This window comes from Dermacentor silvarum, chromosome 1 (assembly GCF_013339745.2).
Source record: "Dermacentor silvarum isolate Dsil-2018 chromosome 1, BIME_Dsil_1.4, whole genome shotgun sequence".
Taxonomy (NCBI): Eukaryota; Metazoa; Arthropoda; class Arachnida; order Ixodida; family Ixodidae; genus Dermacentor; species Dermacentor silvarum.
Window position 1 is genome coordinate 119116040 of NC_051154.1, and position 14680 is coordinate 119130719.

General features: G+C 46.1%; 1 protein-coding gene across 1 annotated transcript in view; it reads left to right on the forward strand.

The window, feature by feature from the left end:
* Positions 1–14680, forward strand: part of LOC119435917 (SNF-related serine/threonine-protein kinase) — a 33315-nt gene that overhangs the window by 8045 nt on the left and 10590 nt on the right. Inside the window, exon 3 of the mRNA XM_037702612.2 lies at positions 13322–13531. Coding sequence (XP_037558540.1) covers positions 13322–13531 — 210 coding nt within the window. The remainder of the gene's footprint in view (positions 1–13321; positions 13532–14680) is intronic.

Consider the following 14680-nt stretch of genomic DNA (forward strand, 5'->3'; position numbering starts at 1 on the left):
CAGTGCTCCATTTAATAAAGGTATAAATTTTGACCACTGCCTCTTTCAGTTCAGGATTCATGTAGTTGATAAAAAAGCCCTAAATTGGAAGATAACTATTTCGTAAAAGTAAAATACTTGCTGTTTCAAGGAATGTAGTCGAGCAAGATGCTTTCGTAAGCTAGTTTGTGCGCACTGCTCTGTCCTTTTGCCATTCTTTTTTCCTTGATTCTTGAATTGATTGAAAAATTCTTGATTTCCTTGAATTGCCCTAGTAATATTATGAAATCATGACTTTTGTACTTGTTTGTACCATTTTCGTTTTTTGTTTGTGATTAATAACAAGTAAATGCAAAACAAATTCCCATATTCAAAAAAATGCCTTAACTTAAAGCCCCAACTTGACTTGGTAAAGTCTGGCTCAAGGTAACGCCTGATGTCAACATGCCCAAAATGCTCCTTGCATTTCCTTGGGCGCCTTCACATCAGGTGTTAAGTTGAGCTGGACTTTGCAGACAGAAGAATTGCAGACTTGGACATTGCATGTAATTGAAGATTTGGCAGGAAGTAAAAGTAAAAGCAACATGCTGTTGGTAGTACTATTCATACCCTCATATCTACATTCATAGTGCTATGCTTCTTGGTGGTGTCAGTCATCACCTTCTACTTCAGTGCTAATTTATAATCCTAAATTTATTCCTCAGTATACTACCTGGTACTCATTTCTACCTTGGAGGCATCAGAGAAATTCTTAACACAGTCAAGCCAGTTCTTACTTTTTTCCTCATTCAGTTGGATGTTGAAGTGTTGTGTCTACAATTTTGGCAACCTATTAAATGGAATCTAGGGGGGAAACGGGCTTGAAAGAACCACTACATATGAGAGTTACCCATAGGCGTATCTACTGGGGGGGGGGGGGGGGACAAGGGGGGCACTTGCCCCCCCCCACTTCTGACAGTGGGGGGGGGCAAAGTATGTTGTTTGCCCCCCCCCCTACTTTTGAAAGCGGCCACTTTCGGTTGGACGCCGGAAAGTCCATCGAAACTACAGCTGAAGCAAAATTTTATTTCTTTGTTATAGAATGGCCACATCAGTAATTCTTTTCTTTACTATACATCCCCTGCTTGGACAACGAGGACGGTCTTTTCTACCTTCTCGGGACGCCCTGTATAGTGGGCGACGAGCGGAATTCGCCATACACGCTCGCGTTGCGGAAAAGGCATGGTGCTGGGCGATTCCCGCCCTAACAAATGTCAGCTTGCACTACTTGCATCATGCCCAGTTTCTTGGGGATCACTATACCCGTACTTGAAAGCACAATCAACTTCCAATATTTAACCTGCGGGTGAGGGGGAGGTCAGAATAAAGCATTATACTGGTAATCAGCCGCCCCCAACAACTGGCGTGCCTTACGGCATGGAGTCGTTGGATTAGCAAATGGTGGAACTATTTAATCTTTGTCCAGAGATAGCCTACGTTGCGTTGCAGTCTCTGCATCACATCACCTTCAGAAATCTACTCAAACCCCTTACTGGTATAACTGTTGAATTTAATTGTATAATCACGACTTATCGTAGATATGCTCGTGAAAATGGCCTTGGTCGAACGTGCAGAGCCGCTTCAATACCAATAGAACACTGACTTGATTTTTTAACAGCGGAGTTGTTTAAGGTCGAGGTTCATCCTTACGGAGCGATGGTGTTCGCAGTTTCGAGCGAAGTGGAGAGAGTGTGAAATAAGAGGAGGTGCAGAGAGAGAAAGAAAGAGAGACAGACAGAAAGCAAGATAAATAAATAAATAAAAAAATAAATAAAATAAATAAATAAATAAATGAACTTTCTTGGCGAGGCGGGATTCGGCGAGCGTTATAAGGCGAGCATCATAACCATTACGCTATATACCCACGCTTCAAGAACATGCATTTATGGGAATCATATGATTATGTTGTACCGACGAAATTAACACAACTTGCCATGGGCGAGAGAAAGAGAAAATGTGAGAGAGAGAAAGAAAGAGGGAGAGGCAGGATTTGAATCCGGTCCGAAGGCGAGCGTCATACCCACTACGCTATACACCCACGCTTGCAAAGCTCCGCTGTTTCATCAGATTTCGCAAGCGTGGAACTGGCTTAATTTTTTGTAAAAGCATGTGTCACTTCTGACTTTGACGATTTAATTTCCAGGCTGTTTCTAAATAAGAGATGCAGCTATTACTTAATTCCCGGCAGGAGCAAAGACACCAGATATCTCGTGATTTGGAAAAATTAGGGCTCTTTGTGGTGACACGTACCGAAAATTTGAACAGTGTAGGTTGCTTGTGTGCTCTGAAAACCTTTACTGAATAGTTGCTTTTTCTCAATTTTTATGCGTTATACACTGCATTTAGTTGTTCTGCCCCGATATCCTAGGTAAAATATGCGGGGCATGGTGTTTATATTTATTCAAAGTTCGAATCAGTGTTGTGAATGACGAGTGATATATGTTTATTCTGTGTAGGTTCATTACAGCCTTTGTAGAAAGCTTCTCATTGAAGGCTTCCACGATGCCATAGTGCCGCTAATCAAAATGTTTCCCGGATTTCCAAAACAACACCACGAGAAACGGTTCAAATTCCGCGAAAATAGAGAGAATTTTAAACGCAATCCGTTGCGAAACTTTCACTTTTGCAAATGTTGCAGATAATTACTGAGCCCCAGTTTTTCCATGTGTTTTCATGCATCATACAAGATTCGTAGTTTCTTTCTTCGGTGTCCTCGGTGAACTAAACAAGGTATTTTGTTTATCTGGGGAAAATTAGAGGCATGGTATGGCCATTGTGTAGGCAATGTTCCAAATAGGTGGGTTAAACGTGCCTTTTCCAGTAGAATACGTATGCTAGTGGACCATAGTGTTATTAGTATGTTTTACGAATGGTGTAAAACTTGGACGGCTGCAGTGGCATAATTACATCTACAAGTGAGGTCAAATTTTACAAACATAAGGGGAACAATACACCAATTTTATATGCGATGGTAAATGCGTGTTGATCAAATACAGCTTTAAAAAAATTTAAGCAACTGTACGAAAGTGTCACGCTGCTGCTCTTAGCTAGGTTTCCCAATATCCCAAGAGAACTCTGCAATTCAGTTATTTTATACTTTAAGGAATAGCCAGCATTTTAAGGGTAATGTGTCGCGTAGTTTTCACTTTTCTAGCTTATTTAGAAGCGTTACGACTAATTATTTAACCCTCGTATTTTTCTTTTTACTTTTTCATGCGTGATATATTAGTTTCGCCTGGTGTCGACCTCGCTGAACTAAAGGAGGCAGCTTTATTATTTTTGGTGACTGCAAGGGCAAGTTAAAGGGAGATGTGTACGTGAAGTTCAAAATATATAGATAATTGGGGCTTTCGCAATAAATTACGTATGCAAGCACCCTAGAGTGTTATGAGCGTGTCTAACGAGCGGGGAAGAATTGAGCCCGCTGCCCTGGCAGAACTATAAAAGCCACCAAGGCCAAATTTGGCGAAAATTGGTGCTAGGCTATGGGAAGTCTCTGTGCAAAGTTAAATGCGGTTGGATCAAACACAGCCTTTGTAAAAAAAAAAGTCCTATTCAAGTGTGTAGAGTGTGTGATATGGCCGCTATCAGCTATGTTTCCCAGTGTTCCGACATAGCTGTAGGTTACAACATGTTTATATTTTGTTGCAAGGGGAGCGGGGGGGCATGTTAACTGCAATGTGTGGCAAAATCTTTACGTTCATGGTCCAGTTAGAAGCGTTGCAAATAATTGCTCCGCTGTCGTTTACAGCGAACCTCTTTATGGTTAGGGTTCCGTGAAATTTTCATGTGTGCGAGCAAAAACTATCATCATCAGCAATCGCTCATACCCCCTAAGGAAGCAAAACGTGCAATGTATCTTCGCTCGTGCCAGTCTTGTCATATGCTCCTTCTCTGTGCACGCGCCTATTCCTTCTTTCTAGTTTCGTTCTGCGGGAAGGAATTTGTGTTTACTGTGTGATTTGTCCTATCAGATAATTTATCGCGCGAAGATAAAAACAATAATGCCGGCAAACGGAGGCCTCAGGAGAGCAAGGGAGGGAGGACACCATGGTAAATGTTATGCCGAAGTAACATGAATGTTAATGAATTACTGCCTTTTAAAAAATTTCTAATAAAAAGTGTTCCTAAGCATTACATGCGGGCAAGTTTTCAAACGGTACAGCCATATCTATATGGACAACTTTGTAAAGTATGCGATATAATTACAAGAAACTGAAACCTTTATTGCAACAGTTTAAAAGAAACAGCTTCGCTGGAAATCGGGTAGTAATTCTCCAAGGTCGCACACATCTGCTGTCCTTTTTTTCTTGTGAATATTGCAAGTAATTTATGTGATTGTATATCGTTGCGTAGAACCTCGACAATACTATTACCTAAACTAGCCATACATTTATGCTGTAGACTTAAACACCAAGTACAATTCTTTGTTTAATTATTAAAATTGTTTGTAGCAAATGTGCATTTTTTATGTGCGCTGTACTGCTGCTACTGGGTGGGATCAGGGACCTTTGTGAGGCAGTAATTGCTTCTTGTCCCTGTATTATCTTGAGAGTTTATATAGTTGCGAGAAATAAATGTCAATTCAAATAATTTTTGAGGCCCCCATGGTTCACGATGTGTGATTGATATATAGGTTATGCCTGTTACACACATATATATATATATATATATATATATATATATATATAACCACGAAACAGTGAAGGGGCTGCTACTGTCGGTTGGACGAAGACGATGGCGACGAAGTAGCCAGAGGCGCGCGACAGCCTTGCATCCGTCGCCGCTGCTTGTCCAAACCTTGTATATTGTAATATTTCCTAAATAAACGTTATCCCCGTAACATATTTTGGTGGAGGTGCTCGGTAAACCTGCCAACGTGCCGGCTCCGTCAAACAAGCACGGAACTTCGAAGCGGTCTCCGTCTTGGTTGTTCCACGATGACCAGTGAAGTGCCAACGGTGCAGCAGCCACCGGCTCCTGTGATTCTTTTGCACCCACAAGACTCGGGAACCTTTTCTGGCACAGATGGCTTGGATGTCGAAGACTGGATCGACACGTACGAACGTGTCGGCAACCACAACAGGTGGGACCCCACGGTTATGTTAGCCAACGCGATATTCTATCTGAAAGGAACGGCACGCGTGTGGTGCCGGACGCATGAAGAAGATCTTACAAGTTGGGACGCTTGCAAGGCGAAGCTACGTGAGTTGTTCGACAGATTATTTGGCCGACAGCAGGCAGCTAAAAAGGAGTTGGGATCTCGTGTCCAGATGACCACTGAATCGTACATTTCGTACATACAGGACATACTGGGCCTTTGTCAAAAAGTTGATGCAAAAATGGCCGAAGATGACCAGATATCGCATATTTTGAAAGGAATAGCCGACGACGCGTTTAATCTACTTGTGTGTAAGGACTGTACGACGGTCGACACCATAGTTAAGGAATGCCAGCGCTTTGAACGAGCGAAGAGTCGTCGCATCACCCGCCAGTTCCTTTGGCTACCTAACACCGCCGCCACATCAGCATGCGAAGACCCACCGACGCCTGTACAGGCTACAGCATCAGAAGATGTAACGCGCATTGTTCGCCGCGAACTCGAAGCTCTAGCTCCTACGGCCGTTCTTCTAGATGTTCTGTCAGCCAACCTGCCCACCGTGTCGCTCATACAAGCAGTCGTCCGCCAGGAGTTCGCGAACATGGGATTATCATTGGCCGTCTGTTCCATCTGTACATCTGGACGTACCCCTGCAAATGTCACCCAGAACCAGGTCTACCCTTCGCGCTATGGAAACCCGGCTGACTGCAGGTCGGCAGACGACCGACCCATATGCTTCAACTGCTCTCGCGCTGGACACATTGCCCGTCACTGCCGCAGTAGCTAGTCGTCGCCTTCAAACTGGAGCACTGAATCTTCGCGTCGTCCTGGAGGCAACATTTGACGGTTTTCCCCTCGCTCTGATGCACATGTTTCCGATGCTTCCGATGCCACCGTTCCACACCCCAGGTTTAGCCACTCACCGTCCACACAAGGCCGTCGATCTCGATCGCCACGACCATACCGGTTATCGTCCACTGCACGGCCTGGCACCTACGCTCCGGAAAATGAAGCCGTGCAGCTCCCGGAGGTGACGCGGCATCAGTGACCCGATATATACAAATCCTCTGTTGACTGTACCTACGCGCCGAAACCTTCTGGACATTCAAGTGGACGATGTCACCGTTACGGCCCTCATAGACACCGGAGCACAGATTTCAATAACGAGCGCTGCTCTCCGTACTCAGCTCCGCAAAGTGATTACGCCCGCAATTCAGAGCACAGTACGGGTCGCTGATGGCAGCTCGTCTTCCGTTCTTGGAATGTGCACTGCCCGAGTGTGCATTGCTGGCCATCAGACCATTGGTTTGTTTGCTGTGCTTGCGCAGTGTCCCCACGACGTGATCCTCGGCCTAGACTTTCTCTCAACGCTCTCAGCCCTTATCGACTGCTCCACAGGTGTCCTTCAACTGGAACTCCCTTTTGACGCCCACGTACTATCGGACACTCCCAGCCGCTTATGTTCTGTCGAGTTCCTCCACCTGCCACCGGAAGCCTCCACGTATGTCCCATTAAGTCCCTCTTCTCCTGTGTGCGATGGTGAATACATTGTTTCCCCGATTCTCGACGTGGTCCTGATGCACTCTGTCGTCCTCCCGCACACTGTGGTTACCGTACGCGACAACAAAATCTGCCTGCCTCTTTTGAACTTTGGCCTTTCCACCCACATGCTACCTGCCGGTATTGCGCTTGCCACCGTGTCGTCTTTGCAGGAATGCGCAATTTCTTTGTTAGCCGTCGACGGCCCTCGAACTGTTTCCGGCTCTCTCACAGCCACCTCGTCGCTATGAGCCAATTTCGAAAAAATGATATCAGCCGACCTCCCGCTTACGCAAGCAGAAGATCTTCGTCTGGTCTTGCTGTCGTATTTCGATATCTTTGATATCGAAAATCGCCCTTTAGGCCAGACAACAGTTGTTCAGCACTCCATCCACACCGGTGATGCTCAACCGGTTCACCGGCGCTCTTATCGCGTTTCCGCTGCGGAACGCGCCATAATCCAAAAGGAAGTTGATAAAATGCTGGCCAAGAACATCATTGAACCGTCCTCGAGTCCTTGGGCCGCTCCTGTTGTGCTGGTCAAGAAAAAGGACAACACCTAGTGATTTTGTGTTGATTATCGACACCTCGACAAGATCACGAAAAAGGACGTCTATCCCTTGCCCCGTATCGACGATGCACTCGACTGTCTTCACTGCGCCCAATATTTCTCGTCTATTGACCTTCGCTCAGGTTATTGGCAGATTGCTGTTGACCCACTGGACCGCGAAAAACCGCATTCGTAACTCCCAATGGCCTCTATCACTTTAAAGTGATGCCTTTCGGTCTTTGCAATGCGCCGGCCACATTCGAGTGCATGATGGATTCGCTTCTTCGTGGCTTGAAATGGTCAACCTGCTTGTGCTACCTTGACGATGCCATTGTTTTTTCGCCAACATTTGACAGCCATCTTCAGCACCTCTCCGCCATTCTCGAGGTATTCCGCAATGCCGGTCTCCAACTCAACGCCTCAAAATGCCGTTTCGGACGCCGTGAAATAACCGTACTTGGCCATCTCGTCAACGCGGCAGGTGTCAAGCCCGATCCTGAAACAGTTCGCGCCGTGAAGCATTTTCCTGTACCTTGTTCGGCTTAACACGTACGCAGTTTTATAGGATTGTGCTCCTATTTCCGACGTTTTATTCGTAATTTCGCCGACATTGTGCGTCCCCTTACTGTGCTTCTCAAAAAAGACGTTGCTTTTACATGGGGCTCACCCCAAGCTGCTGCCTTTTCGGTGCTTATCGATGCCCTCACGACTTCCCCTATTTTAGCGCATTTTGATCCGACTGCACTGACGGAACTTCACACAGATGCCAGCGGTCATGGAATCGGTGCCGTCCTCGCTCAGCGTCAGAGCGGCCACGACTGTGTTATTGCGTACGCTAGCCGCCTCCTGTCCGCACCGTAGAAGAATTACTCCATCACGGAACGAGAGTGTCTTGCTCGTCTGGGCTGTCGCCAAATTTCGTCCCTACCTGTTTGGCCGCACCTTTACCGTCCTAACTGATCATCATGCCCTCTGTTGGCTTTCTTCGCTCAAAGACCCTACAGGCCTCCTTGGTCGTTGGGCTCTGTGCCTCCAAGAATACTCGTTTTCAGTGGTTCACAAGTCCGGTCAGCTTCATCAAGATGCCGACTGTCTATCACGGCATCCCGTGGATTCCCCTGACGTCACCGAGCAAGACGACGACGCCTGCGTCTTGTCTACCTCGGACCTCGTTAATATACGGGATGAACAACGCCGTGACTTGGCTTTACGGTCTATCATCGACCGTCTCAACATCGCTGCACCCGACCCTTCACTCTACTTGTTCTTCCTTCAGGAAGGCACCTTATACCGTCGTAATATGCATCCTGAGGGCCCTGAACGCTTCCTTGTCGTGCCTGCCCATCTGCAGTCAGCTGTCCTTCGCCAGCTTCAGGATGAGCCCACTGCTGGTAACCTTGGTGTCACCCGCACTTATGATCACGTCAGGCGCCGTTTCTTCTGGCCTGGTCTCTATCGCTCCATCCAACGATATGTTGCTAGCTGCGACAAATGCCAGCGCCGCAAGAGGCCAGCTATGTTACCTGCCGGCCTCCTTCATCTTATAGACATTCCCGCTGAACCGTTCTTTCGTGTTGGGCTTGACCTTCTTAGCCCCTTTCCAACCCCGACATCAGGCAACAAGTGCGTCGCCGTCGCGACCGACTACGCGGCGCGTTACGCCATTACCCGTGCCCTCCCAACCAGCTGCGCTACGGATATCGCCGACTTTCTCCTTCATGACATCATCCTGCATCATGGTGCTCCTCGACAGCTTCTGCCCGATCGAGGCCAATACTTTTTGTCTCGCGTCATCGATGACATCCTTCGTTCCTGCTCTACCCACCACAAGCTCACAACTGCTTATCACCCGCAAGGGAATGGACTCACAGAGCGCCTGAACCGAACTCTGACTGATATGCTTTCAATGTACGTCTCCGCCGATAACCGCAATTGGGACGCTACTTTGCTTTCGCCTACAACTCGTCACGACATGACACCACCGGCTACTCCTCGTTTTATCTCCTGTATGGACGAGAACCTTCTCTGCCTCTCGATACTTTACTTCCTGTCAGCTCAACCACCACGTACGTTCGCGACGCCACAGCGCGCGCCGACACAGCTTGCCAGATCGCACGTGAATGGCTCACAGTGTCTCAGGCTTCCCAAAAAGCCCTATATGATAGTCGCCACAGAGACGTTTCTTACTCCCCAGGTGCCCTCGTGCTGCTGTGGTCTCCGTCGCGCCGCATCGGTCTCTCCGAAAAGCTATTGTCCCGCTACGATGGTCCTTACAGGGTGCTACATCAAGCCACCGACGTTACGTTTGAGATCGAGCCAGTCACCGCGCCAGCGCCGTCTACGCCACTGCCCTCTGCTATCGTGCATGTTGCGAGACTTAAGTCGTATGTAACTGTATCCTCTGGTCCGTCGTAGCAAGCACCGGATGGGCGCTCTCGCCCGGGAGGGGGGTAGTGCCACGAGACAGTGAAGGGGCTGCTACTGTCGGTCGGACGAAGACGACGGCGACGAAGTAGCCGGAGGCGCGCGACAGCCTTGCATCCGTCGCCACTGCTTGTCCAAACCTTGTATATAGTAATACTTCCTAAATAAACGTTATTCCCGTAACAATATATATATATATATATATATATATATATATATATATATATATATAGAGAGAGAGAGAGAGAGAGAGAGAGGTCCGATCATTTGTGGTTTGTCCCCCCCCCCACTCGAGAAATAGTTAGTACGCCACTAGAGTGACATATTGAAAAATTATCCGAACCTGTATTTTGCTTTGCAGAAATGCAAAAGGATTGGTACTACAACCACGTGTGTGTCCACTAAAGCTTCGGTGTGCATTTGCCCCTGTATAGCATATAGCAATTTCACATGTAATTGTGCACGCAGTCACTTATACCACACATGCTGGGTATTTGATTTTCTGTGTGGTTGTGGTTGTCTTGTGAAAACTTTTATCTCGGCAAAAGATTTCTGGGCATGCTACTTGGAAATCATAGTTTGAAAGTGAGTTACGAGTGTAGCTGTTCATGTGCACCAAAACTTGTGGAAAAGGCATGCATTTTGGAGAGTTGGCTTAAAGTAGGCAAAATATTGTAGCCTACTACAATGCCAAATCAATTTCATTCACAAGTGAGACTCATTGAAGACGAAATACTGGTTGCCTGCTGGGATGTCAAGTATACGAGGGTTAAGTATGGATGATCTGGTGTACGAAGCAGAACTTCGACATTCTTATACGCTGTGAGGCTGCTAGTAAAATACTGGGTGTTTAGCATAACTTGAGCCAAGCTTTAACTTTTATGCGTAAGCGTTGATGGCCTGTCTGTGAAATTGGCGAGATTATGTTTGAAGCTGCGAGGGAAGCGAGCAGCGGAGGAGGAAGGCGCCTTGAGGTGAAGAAAAGAATCGTCGCTTTCACACCCTTTTTGTTTGTGCTTCAACGACGCGGTGCTCACTGTGCATGCTCGCGGTGTCTCTTCTTTGCATGTGTAGCAATATGCACTTTCCCTGTAGTACACCAGGCATTGCACCATCGCGATCAATGTGGCAACCGTGTTCGCGCTCTTTCCGTTAGTGCTTTGACCCCGTGGTGCTATCTGTGCATGTTCGCGGCATCTCTCCCTTGCTTGTGTAGCACTTGCGCTTTCCCTGTGGCACACCAGGCGTTGCACTGTCGAGATCAATGTAGCGTTTTTCCGTTTCTGCGAAGCCTTGGTGCTCGCTGTGCATGTTTGCGGCGTGGCCCGCGTTCACGAAGTGAAACATCACTAACTTTTTATGATCGAGTGTTGCCTGCAGGCAACACACCAAAAAATTTGTTGCTTGCAAAATTTGCAATTTCGGTTTTCAGTATGGAGTTTCTGGCCACACGTTTTTCTGTTGAAACAATTCTGAAGAGGCTGCATACTCTTCTGTGGCAGTGATCCCTTCATACAGGGCTTTAATTAACCCTTTGTTGATGGCACATATAAATACGTTTAAAAACATCTTTTTTTCTAAGTGTGCAAAACACAGAGAACAAGCATAATAAAAAAAAAATATATATATATATATATATATATATATCTTTCGCGGAAACGTTTTCAGCAATATGGGGGGAAACACCCGGCAGAAATCTGGAAGTGGGCTTCACCCCAAGTCACCTATAGCTTCTTGTGGTTTGTACAGACAGCTCTCGTCATATGTGAACCATAGGTGTACATTTCATTTCCTTTACGTCACATACATGGCACCACTGCAGCCGACATCTTGCATAGGTCTGTCTCCTCTGACCGTGCGTTCAAAAGAAAGCGAGTCCCGTGCCAAACATTTTCTTCCTCATCCTGTGTTCCTGCTCGGAACAACAAATGACGCTCACTGTCTGTCATTCAGTGCTGGCTAAAGACTTTTAGCCAGAAACTTTGTAGTCAACACTGAAACTTAGCAAGAAAACATTTTTTTTCTGGTATGTTGCCCGTGGGCAGTACTCGTCAATAAAGGGTTGAAAATGTCATGTTGCATCCAATTTCTGACTTGATATTGGGCTATGCTATTATGGTGAAAAGCCTTCACTTCTGGCCAGCACTAGGGTAGGGAAGGGCTACCGTAGCTTGCCTTCTTGCAATACTGGCTTGTGACATGTGGTTTGCCTGTGTTCCCTTTATCAGTGAACCCCTTTAAAAATTATGAGAGAATGATGCATGGATGGTGGTTTAAAACTGCTGATGTACAATTAAATTTTGGAAGGTGGCATTAAGTGGACCTGACCCTAAACCAATGGTTTGGTAACAATTTCCTCTCCCCACAACCAACATACACAAATCCACACAATAAATAGGTCAAAACTAAACAGAAGAGCATTGTAAATGTAAAACTTTACGTGTTGCTTTGTTAAAGGGACACTAAAGGCAAGTATTAAGTCAAGCTAAAGTGATAGATTAGTGCTCACGAACGCCTAAGGCGTCAATATTATCGCGACCAGAGCGTTGGTAATCGAGAAATTGAGGTAAATACAGGACACGGTTTGAGACTCCCCCGGGACATTCAAGTACTAGCCCAATGACAAAGGCACTCCTCATTATAATTCTGTAACTAGTACTCAACCACTTGTTAGTAAAAAGGTCATGGTATTGTATTATAAGAAGAAAGAAAGAGCTACTTGTCTAGTCGTATTCAATCTTTAGAAAAAGAACTCATTGATGTTACCCTTGACAACGATGCGGGTGGTCGGAAGGTTTCGTTTTCTCCACTCTGCACCGCCCACACTATTGCGTTTCAGTAGTTTCCTTATTCTGTAGTGCTGCACTGGTTTTGCTGGCTTGTGAAACTCGCACAAACTGCAAGTAGCAGAGAATGCCACATCCATGTGATGTATAGGGATTCCCGAACGGTCCACGCCACTTGACGAAGAGCAGCTGCAGTGGTGAATCCAACGCTCTATCTTGACTCTGTTTCTCCATGGCCGTGCGTTTGCGTTTTCCGCAGAAAACCGCAGCGCCGTCTGTCGGGCCCTATTTTACTCACTGACGGCAGTAAAGGGCGGTGATGGTACATGCACTGTCACCACTCCCCACTTGGGGCCGGGTGATTTGAATTGCGTTACAGGTGTGGGGACCCTTTAGACACAATTGTCTCGTAAACAGCCTTTTCTTGGCATGAAACGAGCACTGCAAGGTTTCTGGAATGGTATTTCTAACAGTCCACGTTGACTTAGAATTTGCCTTCAGTGTCCCTTTAAAGACCCTATAGGCAGCCTCGGCATGTAAGCTGCATATCAGTCTTCAAACTGGCGCCGCCATTCTTCAAGTTCTGCACATTTCACTTAAGCTGCTATTACTACTGACAGTCGTCTGTTTGTAACTGCCCTTGCATCTCTCTCCCATATTCTTGGCCTAATATTCTAGCATTTGTAATTTTGTTTCATGCCAAGATTTATAGGATTAATTTTATGGCGCCTCTTCTATGTAACCAAAGGCTGTATTTCTATACAGTGGAACACATTTCTTGACATGCAGCATTTGCGTGTGGCGGGTATCTTTTCTGGCTTTGATTGGAACCTAACATTGCAGTTGAGTGTGCATGTTTATTGTGTCTTACCGTCGTGTTGATGATCATCTTCTTTCTTTCAGGATGATAGCTCGCATGCTTATCCGTGACCCGGACAAACGTGCAAGCTTGGAGGAAATCGCTGCTGACCCATGGCTAACTGCAGGCGACGCACCTCAGCCTGCCGACCACCTACCCCTCATTCATAGGGAACATCTATCCGAGGAGGACCACTCACACATAATACAGAAAATGGTCAATGGCTGCATTGCAAACAAAGATGAGATTCTTGAGTAAGCTGGAATTAATCTGCTTTCTTCAGACAGTCGGGGTAGTGTTGTCATGCTAGAACGATGACTCTTTTGTTAGAATTCGTCACTATGTGAGAATAAGAAAAGGCATTTACGTTGCTGCAGTCTATATACGGTATTTTCTAGATTATAGCTCTTTACCCCCCTCCCCCTTCTCGTTTATAGAGTTACGAAGAAAAAAAAAATAGGTATATACGTCGCACCTGTGTTTAATTGGTCGGCATAATGAAACATTGCACGCATGTACACTCATTGAGAAATGCTAAGCTTACCCATTCCGGGGCACTAAATTTTCGTAAACAAAATTTTTATGAGCTGCAAATTCTAGCAGAAAAAAATCTTCAACCAGTGCTCCTATTAGGCGCAGTAAAGCAACATTTATTGCACTTCATTTGAAGGCATTGAGGCATCGTCCTCCAACGCACTGTCAAAAACTCCAACCACTTTGGCCGGCAGCATTACTAGGTAAATGTTATCAGCCTCTGAATAACTTTTGTACAACACTTTAGGCACTTCGCTGTACTTGCAGCGAAAAACTTCGTTATATCGCAAATTTTGTTACTTCAAGGTTTGAAAGTTTCAGCAGTAAAAATCTTTTAAAAATTCCCAGAACATTCCTTGTGGATAGTGTCTTGTCAGTAATCACTTCTAAACAAATCCCAAGAAGGTCGGTCCTTAGTAGCGTGGTTATGAGCACCAGCGCACGAGGTGCAGATTGCAGCGCCGTAAATCTTGGACACCATGCATGGCTGACCGCGCTTAGTGCCCGCAGCCGTCATCAGACGGCGCCTACAAATAAAAAACAGAAGTGCAAAAAAATATGGATATTCGACGCTAGAAAAAAAATGTCGCAGTTTCGGCACAAAGGCAGAGCATTGATGGTGATAGCAAGGGGACAACTACACGAAGCAAGGTTCGTAGCTTTATAGGTGTCAGCGTGCTCAGGCAAAGATCACTCGATGACCACAAACACTTTCTGTCGCAACACGAGCGAACGCTTCGCACCGTGCCTCGAAAAGTTGAGAGTACACGACCATGAACACTAGACGCGAGGGAACAAAATGCGCATGAAGGCACCAACCACCTCAGCTCGGCCTTTGCACTTGCTGAAGATTACCACCTCCAAGATAT